Source organism: Brassica napus, chromosome A6 (genome assembly GCF_020379485.1).
Source record: "Brassica napus cultivar Da-Ae chromosome A6, Da-Ae, whole genome shotgun sequence".
Classification (NCBI taxonomy): Eukaryota; Viridiplantae; Streptophyta; class Magnoliopsida; order Brassicales; family Brassicaceae; genus Brassica; species Brassica napus.
Genome location: NC_063439.1, coordinates 3,977,989 through 3,999,493, shown reverse-complemented (window position 1 = coordinate 3,999,493; position 21,505 = coordinate 3,977,989). Strand labels below are relative to the sequence as shown.

At 35.1% G+C, this 21,505-nt stretch overlaps 2 protein-coding genes, 1 long non-coding RNA gene and 1 pseudogene across 3 annotated transcripts; 2 read left to right on the top strand and 2 right to left on the bottom strand.

Annotated features, from left to right (window-relative positions):
- Nucleotides 1-240: 240 nt before the first annotated feature.
- LOC125610169 lies at nucleotides 241-1,855 on the bottom strand. The gene is made up of 5 exons (XM_048782114.1): nucleotides 1,503-1,855; nucleotides 837-1,207; nucleotides 675-752; nucleotides 492-590; nucleotides 241-404 (listed from the first exon to the last, which is right to left on the bottom strand). Exons 1-5 carry the CDS (start codon nucleotides 1,762-1,764, stop codon nucleotides 399-401), a joined length of 816 nt encoding a protein of 271 aa, XP_048638071.1. The 5' UTR covers nucleotides 1,765-1,855; the 3' UTR covers nucleotides 241-398.
- Nucleotides 1,856-6,235: 4,380 nt separating this feature from the next.
- LOC125610168 (putative pentatricopeptide repeat-containing protein At1g10330) lies at nucleotides 6,236-8,248 on the bottom strand. Its single transcript, XM_048782113.1, has 2 exons — nucleotides 7,925-8,248; nucleotides 6,236-7,832 (listed from the first exon to the last, which is right to left on the bottom strand). The coding sequence occupies exon 2, from the start codon at nucleotides 7,797-7,799 to the stop codon at nucleotides 6,408-6,410; it is 1,392 nt and encodes a 463-aa protein (XP_048638070.1). The 5' UTR covers nucleotides 7,800-7,832; nucleotides 7,925-8,248; the 3' UTR covers nucleotides 6,236-6,407.
- Nucleotides 8,249-8,410: 162 nt separating this feature from the next.
- LOC106349707 lies at nucleotides 8,411-11,904 on the top strand (annotated as a pseudogene).
- Nucleotides 11,905-16,286: 4,382 nt separating this feature from the next.
- Nucleotides 16,287-17,116, top strand: LOC125610167. The gene is made up of 2 exons (XR_007340183.1): nucleotides 16,287-16,611; nucleotides 16,869-17,116. It is a non-coding gene; the product is annotated as an uncharacterized LOC125610167 (long non-coding RNA).
- Nucleotides 17,117-21,505: the final 4,389 nt, after the last annotated feature.

Here is a 21,505-nt window from a genome sequence, read left to right as displayed (position 1 = left end):
GCATCAGCCTCAAACGGCAAACTCTTCACGAGATTCAGCGCGTCAGCCAATACTCCAGCTCTTCCGATGAGATCAACCAAGCAACCGTAATGCTCCGACGTTGGAGACTAAACCAAACCATTAGGTAAATGGTTTGGGTTGAACCATAACCAATAGAAGATTGGTTTTATTTGGACATGGTTTAGTTTGGTTTGGTTTATCCATTTTGACAACTTTAGGCATGGATGACACAAAAATTTGGAGAGAGAACGTTAAAGCAACAACACCAACTGTCTTTTTCGTTTGAGATTAAACAAAATGCAATACGTTATTTATTACATTATTAAACCATGCATATGAAAATCGAAACACCCTCTTCTCGCTTCTTCTCCCACCTTATCCTTCTTCAAATGTTCCTTTCAATACTTTAGAATAAAACCCAAGTCAAGGTAAAATCAAAACTCATAGCTAAATTAGGCGGGACTCAGAAGGAAAAGAAATGTCCAACTTGCCTTGGATTGCGTTGGGTTAAGTCTGATTCGACGCCCGCAGCTACGCTCCTTCCTTTTCATAAGACGTCTATCCATGTCTTGCGTAAGCAGCAAGTCCATCTCCAGCCAGTGGAAATCAGTGTTAGAGATTTTACAAAAAAAACCAACTTTGAGATGAGACTGGATGAATTTGATAACACATACCTCTGATGATCGACCAAAGGGCAAGTTTTCACGGATAGTACGATCCACACCGTTTTTACAAGCAAACCTGTCCCACTCCTGCTTGATAACACATAAACAATAATAAGAACAACATGGCATAATGACACAAGCAGCAGCGCACACAGAGAGAGAGATGCTTACACCATACTCATGCTCTACACTCTTGAGATGGGCGGTGAAATCTTCAAAGCTTTTGACAGCAACAAAGCATACTTCGCAAGCCAAGGGATGTTCATCATTGTACTTGCCCTGACTATAAACAAGGCTCGTTGTTGTTGTTGTTGTTGTCTCCTGTTCATCAGAGACTAAGGCATCCCAATCCCACTGTTTAGAAAAGGAACGTGGTAAGGGTGTGGTGCGCTGAGGATATGCAAGAAGAATTCTGTATCCAGCATCTTCAAAGTCGGAAAGGTTAGAAGCTATCCATCCTATTCGCTCATGATCATCTATGATCATCATAGTACTCGGAGGAGGATTCGCATCGGCCCACTCATCCAAATCATTTATATAGACTGCGCGAGGAAAGCAGAAAGCTGACACTACAAGAAAACAGCTTGTTTCCTACGGACGATTTTCGTTGGAATAAGCCGACGAATTTCCGACGAAAAAGGTAGTCGGTTCTAACTCTTCGGAAAAAAAAAATTTCGGCGGAATTTTGTCGGAAATTTTTTTATTGGAATTTCGTCGGAAAATTTTTCATCGGAATTTCGAAATTCCGAAAAAATTTTCGACGAAATTCCAATGAAAAAATCTAAACCCTAATCCATTAAAAAAATTATACACAGACAAAGAGGAAGAAAGAGTTACGGTGGGAATGTTTAAGAGAGATTTCAAACGAAGAGAGTCTACTCATAACGTCTTCACCAGGGACCTCTGTTAGTTTGCTGCCGATTGCAGTGATGGAGATTTGACCGTTGCGGCGGACGTGGCCTGACTTTTCCACCGCCATTTGTATTTTCGCAACTACCGTAAGAGGATCGTGACCATCTGGAATCGGGCAGTTGCCCATGTCCCATAGCACAAAAGCTTTCTCCACCTCCCCCACATGCATGTTCTCGATTTGGTTCATTCTCCTGCAAAAATGCAAACGATGAGCGAGCGACGGATCAATGTGTGTGCGAAAGAGAGAGCGAGCGAGAGAGCGAGCGAGAGAGCGATCTTCCGCATATATAAATCGTCCATGCTCATTAATTGGTTTGTATGGGCCGATACGCATGGCCCATTTCTTGCCGACCCTTCAATAAACAATCTCTAATATGGTAAATGATTTATATTATAATTAAACAGTTTTTTTTGAAACACTTAAAATTAATTATTTTTTTAACAAATATCGTACCCAATAACAATACTATTTTCTAAAAAAATATATTTAAAATATCTATATTTTTATATTTTTAATTAGGATTAAACCAGATATATATCTAATTATCTTCTCTAATATATGATATGAGATTTTGATTGTTTTTTATTTATTCTGACAAAGTTTGTTCTGACAGACAGATGTGGAAATAAACATATTAACAGAATATATAAATAATAAGAAAGACACAAAAATTTAAGGTGGTTGACAAGACTAGAACAATCAATTCAAAATCAAAATGGGCTAACAACATAGTTAGTCCATTATTTTATTTTGACATCTTTTTGGACTGATCATCTTTAAATAAGTAAATTTTTAGATATAGACCCAACAGTCGAAATATTGGTCCATCGTGATTGGCAAAACAGAGAAGCGAGGAGCAGCTGAAATCAGCTGAAGTAGGAACGGAAAGGTGTGAGCTATGAAGGTGAGTTGTTGGTTCTGTAACGATCCCGCTGTGAAACTGCAACTCTAACTGAATTTGCTAAGAAGATCTTTGCCAAGCCCACGGCCTAAGTTGTTGGTTGTGGTGGATTTGTTGGTTGAGTTCTTGCAAGAATAAATCAAGAGTGATAATACTTATTCGTTTATGTTTTTATTTTATATAAAATCTAGCACTTGAACACTATGAACATATAATATAATTTAAAATAATAAATACTATTTTCTAAATAATTTATGTCACACTTGAATGATGTAGTTTTAACTAAAATATGATTACATTTGTAATTCATAAAAATGGAGGTTCTCTAAATGCTTAACTATCACTAAGTGACTAATTATCACTAAAGTGTTCTACAATGAAAATGTGGATAAATAATAAATAGTTTATAATTAAAATTAGAGCTACTTATTTTGTATGGACTTTAAGGGTGTTTGCTAGATAAAACCTTAGTTGAGCTAGGTACATTCTATGTACACAACATATATAGTAATCTTTGTGTTCTAAAATGCGGGTCTATGCGCTCCACCGAGTTTAACCGCCGTGATTTTGGTCAAATCGGTTCAATTAATCAGAAACCTGATTAATCATTTTAAAAACCAATTAATCTTTTTAAAAACCAATTAATCACCTAAATGACTGACTAAAACTGATTTAAACTGAAAATATTTGACTTTAATGACAATAGTTTGGGCTAGAAAACAAGTCCAATTGTCTGAAAAGAAAGGATACATTTTCTATGTATTTATAGAAGACTCCAAGAACTCTTCTTAGTGATACTTAGTCGAACAAATGCAAGTTGGTTTTTATTTTATTTTTTCTGGTAGAGATCTCTATTTTATGGAAGAGAATGTTCATTGTTAATCAAGGTGGTGATACTTGTTCAATCGTAAATAAGTGTAAACAGGCAAGCGACGTTCGCATCATCCAAAGAATTGATCATTGGATGGCAGATACGCTGGTTCTTGCGACTCTACTCCTCATCGCAGGCGATAAGAACTTTGATATGGCTCTCCGGAAGGTAGAGAGAGCTGGTTACAACATGATTTTAGCCTTTGATGAAAGCAATGTAGCACGACTGCTAGAATACGTTGGACACAAGCAATTAACATGGAGAGAGATTCTCCTTCTAGAGGGTTGACTTTCATCGGTGTAGCAGGAAGCTTGTGACATCAATTTTATCTTTTTTTTGTTTTGAGCGTTTGCAAAACATTTTAAGTTTTTTTTAGAAGGTACTCTAAACTGTGTACACGTGTTTCCTTGGATGGCTTTGTACTTGATAGTTTTGGAACATTAAACAAAATATTTTGGAACATTAAAAACCGATTAATCGCCTAAATGGCTGACTAAAACTGATTTAAACCAAAAATATTTGATTTTAATGACAATAGTTTGGGCCAAAAACAAGTCTAATTGTATTAAAAAAAGGAGACATTGTCTGCGTATTTATAGAAGACTCCAAGAACTCTTCTTAATAATACTTAGTTGATGTAGAACAAATGCAAGTTGGTTTTTATTTTATTTTTTTCTGGTCTATTTTGTGGAAGAGAATGTTCCTTGTTAATCAAGGTGATGACGCTTGTTCAATTGTAAATAAATGTAAATTGTATGAATTATTGTATGGATTATAGCACGCGATCACGATTTGCAAGCATATACAATCTTGTAGTTGTTATATTTACATGAGTTAATTGATGTATCTAACATTTTGTTGAATTTTTGATTTTTTGTTTGTTTTAGCGCAGCCACAGTGGCAAACACAAAGATGTCAATTCCTGATTAAATACATAACAAAGGTCAATAAAAATCCGTAGGCTACCGGCAACAAATATTTTTGTTTCTTCATTTTAAAATTTTAAGACAAAACATGTTGTACTCTAATGATTATTACCAGATTTGAATGTTACAACTCATTTGCGTGAAGCATTCGAAAATTGGTGTGATAGTATTGTTGAACTTCTACATAAAAATGTTGCATCTCTTGGAGAAAATGATTATGTCAAATTTCTCTGCAAAATCGTCTTAAAAACAATATGACGTTAGAGTACAAAAAAAACAATCTATACTATTGTTTGCGAAGTAAATTTTTGGAATCGAGCTCTCACGTTAAAAGTTAGAGCGGTTAATATCGTTTATACCCTTAATCTATAAAATATATAACTAAATTAAAAAATAAAAACGAAATTTGTAAATTATTTGATAAGATAATTGATTAAAATTAATAATCCAAAATCTGAAAATATAATTTAAAAAAGAGATAATTTATGTATATATTGTATAGTTCTCTGAAAAAGTCTTTTAGTAAAAAGTTAAAAACATGAATTATATATAAAAGTTAAAAACATGAATTATATAACTAAATGTTAATCAAATAAAATTCTTAATCATATAATTAAAATAGAATATTGAATTATCAAAATATAAAAATATAATAAAAAAAGATAATTTCTACATATATATATTGTATTATTTTCTGAAAAAGCATTTTAGTAAAAAGTTAAAACATAAATTATATAATTAAATATTAATCAAATAAAAAAAATTAATTATATAATAAAAATATAATATTAAGTTATTTTAAGATTTATTTTAGTATAATGAATATAGTGAACAAAAAACTTTTCAAAAATTATGAAAATGTTTAAGCCCGCATTGCGGGCAAAACACCTAGTATGACTTTAATTGGAAACCTGTTAAAACATATAATAATAAAACGAATATTTTATCTAATATTTTTATTAAAAAAAATATATGTTCCTTGTTTTCTATGAATGACATAATTTTTAATTTTAAATTTAGTTGTATAATTAATTTACACAAAATTTATTTTTGTTTGATAACAATTTTTTTTTTTTTGAAAACAGAAATACTCGAAGTGCTTTTTTTTTTTACCAAGTGCTTAACTATCAATCAATAAATGGCTACCTATCACTAAAGTGTTATATTGTGGTGAAAGTTGAATAAATAGTAAATAGTTTATGATAAAATTATCATTGGATCTCAAAGTCAAAGGTGTTAGCTGGACTGAAACTGAAGTTAATCCAAATGTTGTCAGTTCTTTTTTATAGGTGGCCTCTTCGGTGAGTATAAACGCTAACGACGATGATCTCAAGAAGTCTTACCGGAGACTAGCCATGAAATGGCACCCTGTCAAAAACCCCTTGACCAAGAAAGCAGCTGAAGCCAAGTTCAAACAGATCTCCCAAGCTTATGACGTCCTCAGCGATCCTCAGAGACGCCATGCCTACGATCAGCACGGAGGTTTTGATCTCTTTGTGTCATTCTGATGATATCTTTATTACAGGAAGCCAAAGTCAGTACAAGAGATTTTGAAGATAGAGATAAAACCACGTTGGAAGAAAGGCACGAAGACCACATTCCTTGAGAAAGGTAACCAAGAACCATTGTCAAGAAGAAAGTTTCTTTGATAGAAGCTTTAACCGGAGTCACCGTTAGCTTAACAACTATGGACGGGAGAACCTAACAGTCCTGGTTCTGGACCCTTTGAAAATAGGAGACCTCAGAGTCCGCTTAGATGTCTTGTTCCCGTCACGGCTTACTTCAGAACAGAAGAATGGTCTCAAAAGAGTTCTTGGTGGAGCTGAAGAGCTCTTGATCGTGTTAAACAACAAAGCTGCTAGTCAATCCAGTGTACATATACTCAACAATAATGGCTGTCAGGGACAGAACATATCCTAATTAAGTAGAACTTGGGTTCTTTGACTCTGTTGTTAATGGTGAAAGAGAAACATAAGCATATTATTAACTTGTGTTTATGTGTGCGTTTGCTTTCTCCTAATGTTCAGCGCATAAGAATATTGCAAACCATAACAATGAACTAAGAGAAGCAAGAGATTACACAGTAACTCTTGTGACTGAAACCAATCTATTTTCACTTCTCAAGCCAGCCTTAAGACAAGACACTATATGCAGGGATTTTCCGAATTCCAGCTTCTATCATGACCTTCCTCATCTCCTCTGCTTCTGTCCAATTATTACCCAAAGCCTTTAATGTCGACAACGCCACGTACTGCCCACAGTGCTCTGGCTGCAGTCCAATAAGCCTTGTCCCTACTTCATTTCCTAACTCAGCATCCTCATGAATCTTGCAAGCACCCAAAAGAGCACCAAGAACCGAAGCATCAGCCTCCAACCCCAAACTCTTCACGAAATTCACCGCGTCAGCCAATAGTCCAGCTCTTCCCATGAGATCAACCAAGCAACCGTAATGCTCCGACGTTGGAGTGATCTTATACTCACCACACACGGAACTAAACAGCTTGACACCTAACTCCACAAGCTTAGACCTCGCACAAGCCGTGAGCACCGCAAGTAAAGTGATCCCATTCGGATCCACATTCCTCGCCTTCATCATCTCAAACATCTCCAACGCCTTCTCAGGTCTACCGTTGGAGGCAAGAGCTGAGATCATCGCGTTCCAAGAACAAACCTTTTTATCATAAACTTGATCGAAAACGATCAACGCCGCCTCCAAGTCACCTCCTTTCCCATACATGTCAACCAAAGCAGTACCTAACGTAGCAGTGAGAATCACCTCCCTCCTCATAACATAACAATGAATCTGCTTCCCTAAATGAACACCTCCTCGATCTAAATTAGCGCAGGAAGAAAGCACACTAACCAAAGTAGCTTCATTGGGCGTTACCACCACTATCATCTCCCTAAAAAGCGTTACAGCTTTGGAGTGGGCCCCGTTCTTACCAAACCCGTTGATGACACTAGTCCAAGAGACCACATCAGTTGCATGCATTCTCCGAAAGAGTTCAAAAGCAGAACCCATCTCTCCGTTTCTTCCGAAAGCATCAATCATACTGTTGCAAGCCTTAACGCAAGGTTTTAGAATTTCGTCGAACACCTTCCTCGAGCTACTCAAGTCACCGACTTGGGCGTAGAAACGAACGAAAGAAGTCGGGAGAAAGGGGTCCGTTAGAACGCCGCGTTTAAGAGCTTGGGAGTGAAGGGAAAGGCCGTAGGGAAGAGAGAAGGAAGAGGAAGATGCTTTGATGAGGGAAGGGAAAGTGAGGTTGATTGGTTTGACTTGGTTTGCGAGCATGTGGTTGAAGAGATGTAGAGAGGTCTTGTGGTGTCCTGTGGTGAGGTAGGATCGGATGAGAGTGTTGTAGACGAACTTGGTCTTACGGCTCGAAGGGAGTAGTGCGTTGGTGGTGAGCAGAACAGAGTGGATCTGTTTGATGTGGTTTGAGGAGGTAAGGAAACGTTGGAGAAGGTGAAGCGCGTCGTCGAGAGACAAAGTGACACTCGACAAGGAAGTAGAAAGCATGCAACTTGTTCAAAAATTAAGCAATCTACAAAGCTAGAAACAGAGTAAAAAAAGCTGACTTTAGTGTGAAAATTCGAAACCCAGAAACAGAGAAAGAAGAGGAGGAATCAAGCAGTGATGCTTACTAAGGTATAGTGTGATAAGGGCGTACGTAGAAGATGAAGAAGGAATCAAAAGTCGAGATGAAAGTTCTCTCATTTCAAGTCAGTAGCTAACGAGAGGGGAGCTCCGACCAAGCAACTTGGAGTTGGAGTCTTCACTATCAACTGGTAAACCAACTAGGGTTCTCCGGTTTGGTATGGTTTGATCCAATTTATTTTTGTCAAGATATCCAATTTTGTATTCGCTTTCAGTTACTTGTATATCAATTGGTAAACCAACTAGGACTCTCCGGTTTGGTATGGTTTGATCCAATTTTATTCGTTTTCTGTCAATTGTATATCAAATGGTGAACCAGCTAGGACTCTCCGGTTTGGTATGGTCTGATTCAATTTTATATTCGATTTGAGTCAAATTTTTATATCAATTGGTAAACCAACTAGAGTTCTCCGGTTTGGTATGGTTTGATCCAATTTTATATTCGATTGGTGGACCGCCGAGCGAGAGGTTAACGTGATCGGCCGCGGAACGGAGAACGATCAGAAGAAGCGGTGGGAGGGAAGGAGTTGTTGAAAGAGGCGGAGATGAGCCGTAAGGAGAAGCGAAAGGCGATGAAGAAAATGAAGAGGAAGGAGGTAGCGGAGAAGGAGAGAGAGGATGCGGAGGCTAAGCTAAACGATCCGGCGGAGCAGGAGAAACTGAAGGAGATTGAGGAAGAGGAGGCGAAGAAGAGAGATAAGGAGTCGAAAGAGTTCGAGGACAGCGAGAGAGCTTGGAGAGAGGCAATGGAGGTTAAGAGGAGGAAGAGAGGCGTTGCAAGGATCTAGAGGTAGTCCCTTGTTCTTTCATTGAATGGTGTGGTTGTTTTGCTGAAGAAGTTGTGATACATTCCCTTGTTGCTTCTTTTGGCAGGCTAGTAGGAGTGATGAGTGTGTAGAATATGAATATATATGGAAGGAGGGCCTCCAGATATTATATTTAAGGGTAATGAAATCATTCTCAGAAAGAACAAAGTGAAGGTTCCAAAGAAACCAGTAGCAGCTCAGGTGGATGTTAATGAGGTATTTGATCATTATCTTTACGAGAACATACCCTCTTGAGTATTTTTTTGATTTTTCGTCTAGAGTTTTTTTTTTTTTTAAGATTGTTGACAGGCCTACATCAAATCCTCTACCTCCGGGAATTGAAGCTTTTTCAAAGTATCAGAATTTTAGTTCTGCTCAACAGATTCTGGATACTGAGCAGGTGATGATTGTTCTATCCCTTTGTTGAGATGGTATTACTCTTTATGTATCATTCTTTTGCCCCTCTAGTAAATCTGCCTTATTTTTTTTTTTTTTTTGTTCTCAGTGCTCAGGATAAAGCTCATTGTCCTTTCCATTTAAAGACTGGAGCTTGTCGGTTTGGCCCGCGTTGCAGCAGAGTTCATTTCCACCCTGATAAATCGTGCACTATACTTATGAAGAATATGTATAATGGTCCTGGCATTGCTTGGGAGCAGGAGGATGAGGGGCTTGAGGTCTGTACGCGCTGCCATCTCGTGATGCTTGTATCCTGATAATAATCACTTCTTCTCTACTATTTTTGCTTTCATTTTCTGCTTTTGCTGTGTGCTCTGGATTTGCGGAATTCTGCTTTTTGTTTCTTTATTATTGTTATTATCTTCTTTAACTTGCATCAGACATTTATGGATTCCCTTCAGTGGAGGTGCATGATTACAACCTGGACCGGGTTGGAGTTGCAGTTTACTTCTTTATATCCTACTTGACTGATTGATTAGCTATCTATATATGCACGCATTTTTGTCTTATATTAGTGCCTCTCTCTTTCATTTCTCGTTCTTTGAGTTTCTTATGAATTATGATTTCCTCTAGGTGGTGTTTGATATGTGAAAAGTGATTTATCCAATGCTCAATACCTCAGAACTTCTTGGTTTTCCTGAATTAAGAATATAACAGTTTCCTTCATGCGGGTCTGGCTGTGTTGGGCTAGTAGTGTCTGAAAAGGAACTAATGCATTTATAATTACGTAAGGCTACTAGTGATCCGGGTTTGGTTGACAACAAAGCTACTGGATCCCACATGCATATTATCTCGCCTGGTTTTCTTTCTTTTAGTCACTTTCTGTAGTTTACTCTTTTCCTGTCTTCCTTGCAGTATACAGATGAGGAAGCTGAACATTTTTACGAAGAATTTTATGAAGATGTTACGGAGTTCCAGAAGTATGGAGAACTCATTAATTTCAAGGTCTGGCGATTATTTTCTGCTCCCTCGTTCAGATTTTCTTTTCAGTGCCAGCCTTCATTTTATACTAAATCTGAATGTTAGTTTTCTGAACCTGCAGGCTGCAAGCCATACTTGGTATCCATTGACAAAACTTGTCTTTTCTCAAAAGGAAACTTTATATGTCCATTTCAGTGTGTAGAAATGGCTCATTCCACTTGAAGGGAAGTGTATATGTACACTACAGAGCATTGGTTGCCTACCAGTCCATTAATGGTCGATATTTTGCTTGTAAACAGTTTTCCTTTGGACATTTATTGTATGGCGACATTCATAATTCAGATATATAATGCTTAGAAAGTTTTCTTGTGTGTATGTCGAGGCGTGATCCCTGATTGCTTTCAGCTTGCTGACATTGTAATCCATGATTATTGCATATTCCTCATTTAGGTGACATGCGAATTTGTCAACATCTCAAGATGGAAAGTTGCCATCTGTGGGGAGTACATGAAGTCCAGGTTTAAAAGTATATGACTATTCATCTGGTCCATTCCCTTGGATTCCATTTTTTGGCTTTATCACTAGTTCAGGATTTTCATCTGTTCTTTTTACAGACTTGCTCTCGTGGATCTGCTTGCAACTTTATTCACGGTTTCCTAAACCCTGGTGGAGACTATGAATGGGCTGACCATGACAAACCACCTCCAAGATTCTGGATTCGCAAAATGACCGCTTTATTTGGTTATTCAGATGAATACGTGAAGCACATGGAGTTTGAATATTCAGGGTCGTTAACTGATTTTAGATCAGATCAACCAACAGATTCACATAGGTAGCTTAATCTATATTGGTCTTTGAATAACTTGCTCAGTGTATTTCCTACTTAATATGGTTATGGAGCGTCATGCTCATGTGTTTGTTTCCATGTCAGGCAACTTTCAAGAAGATCTAGATCAAGGGACCATGATCATTTTAATGTTGGATCTAAACCATGTCATAGGAACAGTAAGAACCACTGTGACAGTACTCGTGGACACAAACTTAGTAGGCATGAAGAGAAGCGTCATGGCGGAGATGAAAGTCCTAAAAGTACTAGAGACGGTAGTTTAGAGAAGGAGATTTATAAAGAGCGACGGTATGCTAAGGAGACAACGCGTCATGAAAGCAAATGGTCTGAACACTCTCATGGACAACGGGTGATGAAGAAAAGAATCAATGGGAGGTATTCCGTTGATGATTCTCCTGTTGGAGATGACGGTGGCAGGGGAGAGACGGGTCACAGACGGAAAAGCTCAAAGCGTCATGGTAGAAGAGGCTCAGATTCAGAAACTCAAGAACGGCTGGAGGATGAAGAGGACACGAGAACCCATTGGTCTAGTTCTGACAGGAGAGCAAGAAGAGAAGAGCATAGAGAAGGATCATCAGAGTGATCAGGAGGAGAGCCATGCACATGATAGGGTGGTTCATGCAGATAAGTCGCATCTGGAACGATGGAAACATGGGCATGAAAGAAGTACAGCTCAAGATTTTCACACGAGGAGTGAAAGGATTCTGACCGAAGCAGGAAAGGAAACAATGCCGTAGAAGCTTGGGGAGTGGTGTAAGAAAAAAAACAATATCTTTGAAACTTTCATTTGATTGGGATACTAATTAAATGATATCTGCAAGTATTCAAATAGTAGATGTCACAAAAAAACATACTTTGACTCGTTTGTAGAGGAAAAAAAAAATCTTTGAAGCTTTCGGGATTCTAATTAAATGATATCTGGAAGTATTCAGACAGATGTCAGTGTTGTCAAAAAAAAGTCTTTGACTTATTTTGAAAACCATAAAAAAAAATAGTTTTAAGAGAAAATTTCTTTAAAAATTACTCCCTCCGTTTTTTAATATAAGTCGTTTTAGAGAAACTTTTTTGTTCCAAATTATATGTCGTTTTCGGTTTTCTATGTAAAATTTATTAGGGGTTTTTGCCAAAACTAACTCACAACTTGATTTTAATTCCAAACCTATACCCAAACTTGAATCAAATGCAAAACTAACCTAAAAGCCTAGTGAAATTACAGCTCAGCCCCTTGTGACCAAATAAAAAAACAGAAGCCATTTTTACGAATATAACCCCAGTAAATCGTCTGAGTCGTCTGAGATGTTGGAAGTCGTCTGGACGACTGAAGTGTAAGTCGTCTGGACGACTGAAGTGTAAGTCGTCTGGTACCAGTTTATTTTAAAAATAATTTATAAATCTTGTAAAAAAATATTTTGATGCGTAAAAAATAAAAATCAAGTAATTATAAACAGTTTTAACTGATATAAATTAAGATATGATAAAATTGATTTGTTTTGAAGATATATGAGTGGAAGTAGTGAATCATGAAATACTTTGGTTTAGGAGTTTGGCAAACATATGTTGTAGTATTGTATGTATTGTTAGGGTTAGATTTTGGAAAACTAAAATGTTTTTTTCAAAAATTAGTTTTCACCTATATGTGTTTATTTCTGTGTATAGTAAACACTTTTCAAGTTTGATTTGGTTTTATGAAGTGTTTAATTAGATAATTAAGTTTAGGGGTTATGTTTAGGGTGTGGACGACTTATATTTCAGTCGTCTGTTAAATAATTTACCCGGACGACGTATATTTCAGTCGTCCAGACGACTTACTTGTAAGTCGTCTGGAAAGTCTTCTATTTTAGTTTCCCGCTAAAAATATTTAATTTCCCGCTAAAAATATTAAACTCTTCTGGACGACTTACATGTAAGTCGTCTGTTTTAATTTCTTCACCAGACGACTGAAATGTAAGTCGTCCAGGAAGTCGTCTGAGTCAAAAATATTTAATCTAATTGGATTTTTTGTCTCCCTATATAAAGAAAAATTTACACATTCTCTCTCCTCCTCTCAAATGGCTGCAACAAAAATGTAATGTTCATCATTCTAAAACTCTCCAACCTCTCTCTAATCTCTTTGACTTGAAAACACCAAACTTTATATGAATTTTTCAGTTTTGTCTCATGTATTTCTTACTAATCTATCTCTTTTGCAAGTTTTTAATCAAATGGTACTCATCTTCCACTAATTTAGAGGTAGATCTATTAATTTTAGATATGTATTTTTGTGTGTTCTATAAATGTAGATTTATCTAATCTTCCACTCTTTTTCTCTATTTTTAAGTCATTTGAACGTTTTTGAATATGCAGGTTTTTCAGATCTGGATTTGATGTGCAGGTTTTTCAGATCTGGAAGACTTCTGGGACGACTTACCTGTTAGTCGTCTGGAAGTCGTCTGGAAGTCATCTGGAAGTCTTCTGACAAAGTCGTCTGGACTTCCAGGAAGTCGTCTGGACTTCCTGGAAGTCGTCTGGACTTCCAGGAAGTCGTCTGGACTTCCAGGAAGTCGTCTGGACTTCCAGGAAGTCGTCTGGATTTTTCTGAGCGTTTTGGTAAGTTCTTATGTCTGATTTTTCTTCATTTGGTAACTTCTTGTTGTATAAAGTTCTTACTTTTTTCCCAAACTAAAACTCTCCAAACCCACTCTAATCTCTTTGACTTGAAAACACCAAAGTTTATATGAATTTTTCAATTTTGTCTCATGTCTTTGTTACTAATCTATTTTTTTTTTGCAGGTTTTTAATTATTTGGTACTCATCTTCCACTAATTTAAAGGTAGATCTATTATTTTTAGATATGTATTTTTGTGTGTTCTGTAAAGGTAGATTTATATATTCTTCCACTCATTTTTTTCTGTTTTTAAGCCATTTGAACGTTTTTGAATAAGCAGGTTTTTCAGATCTGGATTTAATATGCATGTTTTTCAGATCTGGAAAACTTCTGGGACGACTTACTTGTTAGTCGTCTGGAAGTCATCTGGAAGTCGTCTGGAAGTCGTCTGGACTTCCTAAAAGTCGTCTGGACTTCCTGTAAAGTCGTCTGGACTTCCTGTAAAGTCGTCTGGAAGTCGTCTGAACTTCCTAAAAGTCTTCTGGCAAAGTCGTCTGAACTTCCTGGAAGTCGTCTGGACTTCTTAGAAGTCGTCTGAACTTCTTAAAAGTTGTCTGGTCTTGTCTACTCAAGTGGAATCCAAGCTTGTCTTTGTAGATGAATGATTTATAATAGTTTTGTTTGTGATCTGTTTTATGAATTGCATGTATACTCTTTTAGTTGTGAATTTTTTGTAAAATCAGTAATAATGTTTTCCAAGATGTATTAAATGTGCTAACAATGTGTTTACACATTTACAAATCAATGAAATAATAGACTTTAGTAGCCTTTTTCTTATCTTTGGATCTCTCATATGCAATAATAAACTCCAATGGCCTTTTTCTCATCTTAATAAACAAGAATGTTGGTAAGAGATGGAAACAAACAATAGTAACTAGTCAAAGCATATCATATTTTTTATAAGTTTGCATTGAAAAACTTAGTCAAATTTAGTAAAACTAAGGGAGAGAACATATTTTGTAAATATGAGTTTTACATATCTTGAAGTTACTTATCACTCTTAAAAATACAAGTTATTCAAAAACTAACGTAGAAGACTTAAAAACTAGTGGAGAAGACGCGGACGACTTCAATCTAAGTTGTCTAGACGACTAAACTATATGTCGTCTGGTCAACGCAGAGGTTATTTTTGCAATTGACTTTGAAATCTGTTATTTCGGACGACTGAAAGTTAAGTCGTCTACTATTGTTTGGTTAAAAAAAAACTCCAAAAAAGCTAGACGACTTACATTTCAGTCGTCAGAGGTTAGTTTTGCATTTGACTGGATTATTTCAGAAGTTTGACTTTTTGGACGACTTACGTTTCAGTCGTCTAGTGAAAATTAAAATAATAATATTTTTTTAAAAGTAGACGACTTAAAGTTAAGTCGTCATAGGTTAGTTTTGCAATTGAAAAAAAAAACTTCAAGATTTAATTATATACAGACGACTTATAATTCAGTCGTCCACGAGACGACTGAAATGTAAGTCGTCCAGGATTTACGAGGTTTGACCAGAATCTCGGAAAAAAATCCTGGACGACTTACAATTAAGTCGTCTGGTGGACGACTGAATTATAAGTCGTCTGTGTTTAATTAAATCTTGAAGTTTTTTTTTTCAATTGCAAAACTAACCTATGACTACTTAATTGTAAGTCGTTTACTTTAAAAAAAATATTATTATTTTAATTTTCGCCAGACGACTGAAATGTAAGTCGTCTGGGGAAGTCAAACTTCTGAAATTATCCAGTCAAATACAAAACTAACCTATGACGACTGAAATGTAAGTCGTCTAGGTTCTTTGGAATTTTTTTTGAAACCAAACAATAGTAGACGACTTAACTTTCAGTCGTCTCAGGTTACAGATTTCAAAGTCAATTGCAAAAATAACCTCTGCGTTGACCAGACGACTTCCAGGTAAGTCGTCTACAGCCAGACGACTGAAAGGTAAGTCGTCTACAGCCAGACGACTTCCCAAGTAAGTCGTCTGACGAACAGATCTGGAAAAAAACTCGATGTCATACCTTAAATTAGTGAGATAAGTTCCTTAGCATACATAAGGCTTCTCCAAGCACACAGAATCACAAACGGAAGTCACCCACCCATAATCGTTAGCTTCTATGACTCTATGAACCATGAAAATTTTAGAATCAAAATCTTGAGTTTTTTTAGCTCATTGTGGAGAGAAAGTGAGAGATATGTTGTGTTTAGGTCACAAGAATGAAAAAAGAAGAAGGGTAAATCGATTTTAGGAGCATTAAGAGCTTCAAATTGGTTGTTCATGGTGGTTGTGGTATTGATGACAATGGCAATCTTGTAATTACTTGAAGATGATGAGGGTGAGAGAGTAAAAATGTCATTTTCGAAAAAAAAAAATAAAAAAAAATGGATGGCATTTTTGTAAATTATATGAACTTGTGGGGTGAATAGGGCAAAACCAATTTTCAAAAAAAAAGGAGGTTAGTTTTGTGTTTGACTTTAAGTTATAGGTCAATTTTGCAAAAATCCCAATTTATTAATAGTTAATGTTGTATGACCAATGGTAATATATCTTCTATTTTTTTATTGGTTGAATTGTGGTTAGGTAAATAATTAATGATGTTTTTGTTTAGAAAATATAAAAAATTAATGATTTTCTTAATCTACGTGTATAGCTGTAAAACGACTTATATTAAAAAACGGAGGGAGTAGTTTTGAATGAATTTAATAGTATAAGATTTTCAGTCACCAGAAAAATTAACTAAAAAAATGTCTTTGACTCGTTAATATAAAAATAAATTTAATTCATTAAATAAAGTTAGTTTGAAGTTATTTTACTACATATTTAGTTGAAATGTTTTAACGTTAGAAAACTATATATATACATGTAACTTCTCTTTAGTATCCACAAAATAAAAATCTTTTTTCAATACATTTCATTCAAAAAAAATTTGTATGGGTTCTACAAAAACTTTTATGACTTGCTTACTCGTAGTAACATTAGCAGTTTCGTTGTCTAATAATCTTAACGTTCTGGTCTCAGGTATGCTTAGAATATAACTAAAACTTTTTCAGTTACCAATAATTATTGAAAAACAATAGCTAACCATTCGTTTGTGTTTTGCATACATATTTAGAAATGGATTCAAAAGTTCTGTTAAAATTTCTACCGTGTGGACACGTTACATAATTGTTTTTGTTGATAAGTTATATAATTATATATGTAAAAGTAAACTACTAAAACACGGGACCGGTAAAACACATGTTTATATCGAATAAAAATAATTATTCTTTATGTAGGTGCAGAGAAAAAATTATCATATGAGCACTGCAATGCTTTGTGTTCACCTACATACGACGGATGGTCTGAATGTCAAAGTGACTGTGCTGAAAAGGGCTACTATTATGGAGCATGTGCTTCTCCTTCTCCTAAACTGCCTAAGAAATGTTGTTGTCAAACGTTTATATAAATTTATATATATAGGGCTTTTGCATCTCGTGTTTCTTTATAATAATGTGATGAAAGTAAAAAAAATAACTATTTACTATACTATTTGTTTTCTATCTGAAACTGAATTTTGTTTCATTTTTAGTATAGAAACTGAAGATCATTTGGTTTAATTTGGTACGGTATGGTATGAATTTAGACAATGTATGAAACATGTGTGGGTGTGTAAGTGTCTACTGTGTAAATTTGTAAGTTGATCCACAACAAAGTTATACATGTTTGTGTGTCCATTGCACTTAACTTCCACGACTTGCATACTCTGTTTTGGGAGAACTGCACTAGCTACGACATAAGAATTGAACTGGAAGAATAAAATATAGGCAATCTAAACATCATTAGTAAGTAATTATCAATCCGAACATTGTGACTCTTTTGAAGATACAAATAAGATAAATAAAAACTAAACGAACAAAAACAATACGAAACCAAAATATATAAGAATATAATCTACTGTAAGATGGACTGCTATTGACTTAAGAGTGATCTGGTCCTCCATAATAAAAGAATGTATCATTGAGCATCTTAGCGCTGTAGTAGCCAGGATGAGTTGCTAGTAGCTCAAGGTCTTGAACTGGCTGAAAATCGTTTTTCGGACAGTGAGATCTCAAGATTACGCATGTATGCCACTTTTTCAATTCCACTGCAGGATAACAGCTGGATCCCATCTGAGTCGATGTATGTCGGCTGAAAGCATGCTTGTTCACAATCTCTCCCTTCACTCCACTCTTTCTGCATATTCGGTTAGTAGGGTGAAAAGGAATGATGGCCAATAGCCAATTGGCTCAAAGATGCCATTGTCAATAAGAACACACAGCGACCAACTCCTAAGCTTCTGATCCTATACTTGTATTTTTATTTGGTTAGAAAAAAAATATTTTTATTTTTTTGGTAAACTAGAAAAACTATAGGAAATTAGACCGTATTATGTAGTGTTTTTTTTATAAACTAGAAAAAATATTATGTTGAATAATTAAAAAAAAGAGAGAAAAACTTTCCATATTTTAATTGTGATCAGATCGACTTGAGGGCCTCCAAAAGTGGAGATTCGAGAAATTGCACCTTCAACCATGATCTTGTTGCTTGTTTGAACAAACATGATCGGTGGTTGTAACAGCATGTGTCCGTCTATAATATATGCACAAAATCATATTGATAAGTTTGTTAAGAAAACTGGTAGTGGACTTTTTGAAAACTTCTTCATCAGTTACAGTATATTTCTCAATTTTATAAGAAGTTAAGATATTAATCTTTTAAAATACCTATAATATAAGAATCCAACATGTAACATATACCTAGTTAATGGTGACACTATTGTTAGTTTGTTTCTAAAATCATTTCATTCACAAATCACAAATTATATTTACATATAAACTTTAATAAAATTTTATAAAAATATAAGTGAAATTATATAAAATATAAGTAAAAATTATATAAAATATAATTAAAGTTATATAAAATATAAGTAAAATATTATTTAAATGTATTAAAATAATTTTTATAAATTGTGATAGATTATAGTTAAAATGTTGATGATAATATTAAAAAATAATGATATATAAATAACTTCATAACATTATCTTTAATAATTATCAATGGAATTGAATAAGTTTATATAAGTTTGTGTGGTATCTTTTATATATATATATATATATGATATTAAGAAAAAATAAAATATGTTGTTAACAATTTGTTTAGGGCATACAAAAGTATTAATTCAGTTTATGATTTTATGTAAAATAAATGCATTTTATCATCTCTTGAAAATAAACTATGTGAGTAATGCGTTACCAACTCTTACAAGTTACTATTCTAAATAAAAAAGCCTCTTACAAGTTTTCATATCTTCTTATTTCGGCTTGGTTTATTAAATTGTAAAGATGGCAAAAAAAAAAAAGTTAGACAAAAAAAAATTATTACACGTGTCACCAGACCAGCCCATTAATTGAGTTTATCAATATAACCGGAGCAAGTTAAGAAGTTGGGTTTACTATAGAACCATAGAACATCTTCAATGATAGCTTTTCTATTGAATTTCCTCAAAATAAATAATACATCAAAGGTGAGATAATACTGTCTACTAATGTTTAAAAAAATCCATATAACATTTGTTATTCACTGAGAGGTCAATTTTAAAAATGAACCTTTAAATGCTCTTTGTACCCATGAGTCCACGACTCAAATCGCTCAAAGGCTTCTCTATTTTTATTTGAGAAAATAAATAATAAAATTGAACTTCCTTTTCCTCTTTGGAGTTGTATATATTGTTAAGAGTATATACAGTTTAGATATTATCTATAACATATATCTAAACCATATATACATATATAACCCTAAGCTTTCCAACTCTCGATGTGCTTCAACAATTACTTATATTTCTCTTCCATCAGTTTCGTCTAATTCTCTCGTTCAGTAGTTGCATCCGAACCATGGATCGATCTCCCCCTCTATTAGAACTTCACACAACTACGAAAAAGCTGCCACCGTCGGAAGGGATGGAAAACAAAGTCACCGTCGTGTTTGAAACCGTTATTGACTATATCCATAATGATTCGGTCACCGGAAACCAAACATTAATCGGATCCAGTCCCGACCATTCACTCTTCTTTGCCATCAATTTTAGCACCGCTAGCACCTGTCCCAGTCACATCAGTGATCTCATTATACGTTGCCTCTTGAATTATTATCCTTCGACAATAGAAAGCTTAACCACGCGCATCGGTGGGAATGCTTGGACATGGGGTAGATTAGCCTGCCGTATAGCTTCTGCTGGACTCCGCTTAGGTTTCGGATATGAAATAAACCTGCTTTTGACTACAACACACCAAAGAATACTCTCGGTTGGGTCGTCTCCTTCTCTTCTTCGGAAGTTGGTTTTTAAAGGAAGAATCGATGTAGAGGAGCTGGAGATACTGAAGATGGGAAAAGAACCGTGTTCCATCTGTTTGGAAGATCTCTCGTGTGGTGGTGGACCTGGTGGTGTTCCATCGCGCATGCCATGTTCGCATGTTTTTCACATTCGTTGTCTCTTGAAGTGGTTCAGCCGCAAAAGTACTTGTCCCATGTGCCGGAGACTTGTGTTGTCCCATATGACGAAGAAGCAACATAGGGAGGGACAATATGAGGTTTTTAATTAATCGCTTGTCATCTTTCTTTGTTTCAGTTAATAACTCAGCTGAAGTAGGGTCGCTCTCTCTGTGGCCAGTCTTTGTGCTGTGTCTAGGGTTTAGAATCCATTCAAAGAGGGTAGGTTTTATAATTGGAACTATTTATTCCAAAGCAAGTTTCAGAACAAGATACAAAGAACCCAAGAGACCAAAGACGTATTATCATGTGCATGCTACAACGATCGTAGGATGATTAGAACAAGATACAAAGAACCCAAGATACAAAGAAAAAAAAAGAACAAGATACAAAGAACCCAAGAGACCAAAGACGTATTATCATGTGCATGCACACAAAAGCATATAGTTTAAAAGAAAAAAAATAGCATAATGACATAATTTCTACTATTTCCAGCTGAGGAAATAATAAATTTAAAGTTTTACAATCATTCATGATACTCATACCCATACATGCATGACTCCAATTGCTCAAAGGCTTCACCATTTTGAATTTGAGATAATAATTAGAATTCAATTTCCTATTCTATAGGAAGATCAAGGAGACTACCATATCGAAAATAATAAAATAATAAAATAATAAAAGTTTCAAAAAATATCGAGACAAATCTAGAAAAATCTGAGAAGATCAACCAAAATATAAAACTAATGTTTATCTACATATATATTATTCCATATTAATTTAGAAAATTATAGTATTTCTATTACTTAACTTTTGAAATTATCCACGTGGAAGCGCGCCTATATGTATAGAACCCTAAAGCTTTCCAAAATCCTCAATAGCTTCTTTTTTGTCAAAAGATATGAAAGAAACACATCAATTGTAAACAAAAGGTATAATAAGTCCAAAAGGTGAAAGATAATTCTACAATGCCTTCACAAAGCTTAGCTTATTCCCTGCAAGAATCAAATACACCATATTTATTCTCTGTTTTTTCTTTCAGCTTGCAAATTACAAGATCAAACTTTACTATTACGGTCAACCGTGGATGCAAATAGTATTTCATAGTTGTCATAAAACAGGTCATCAGAGCCTGATAAAGATAGATATGCATATGACCTATGCTTAGATAAAGATTGAAATAATGTAATGTACCTTAATTATTTGGATTCGTCTTCTTGTTTTGTACACTCTTTGTTGTGGCCAGTCTTTGTTCTTAGTCATATATCCTATTGGCCTGATAAAGATAGATATGCATATGGCCTATGCTTAGAAAACTTTTTCTTAATGTAATGTTCCAAAACCATCAGAAACAAAAACCATAATACGATATCAGAATCAAGAATAAATGTTTTTTTACCATTGGCCT

What these genes read in the sequence shown, in the direction of transcription:
- LOC125610169 (XM_048782114.1), bottom strand. Translation starts at nt 1,764, where the DNA reads ATGAACCAAATCGAGAACATGCATGTGGGGGAGGTGGAGAAAGCTTTT. An exon ending in CTCTCTTAAACATTCCCACC is followed by an intron (nt 1,208 to 1,502) that starts GTAACTCTTTCT and finishes TTCCTCGCGCAG; the next exon opens with TCTATATAAATGATTTGGAT. An exon ending in GTGTAGAGCATGAGTATGGT is followed by an intron (nt 753 to 836) that starts GTAAGCATCTCT and finishes GTTATCAAGCAG; the next exon opens with GAGTGGGACAGGTTTGCTTG.
- LOC125610168 (XM_048782113.1), bottom strand. Translation starts at nt 7,799, where the DNA reads ATGCTTTCTACTTCCTTGTCGAGTGTCACTTTGTCTCTCGACGACGCG.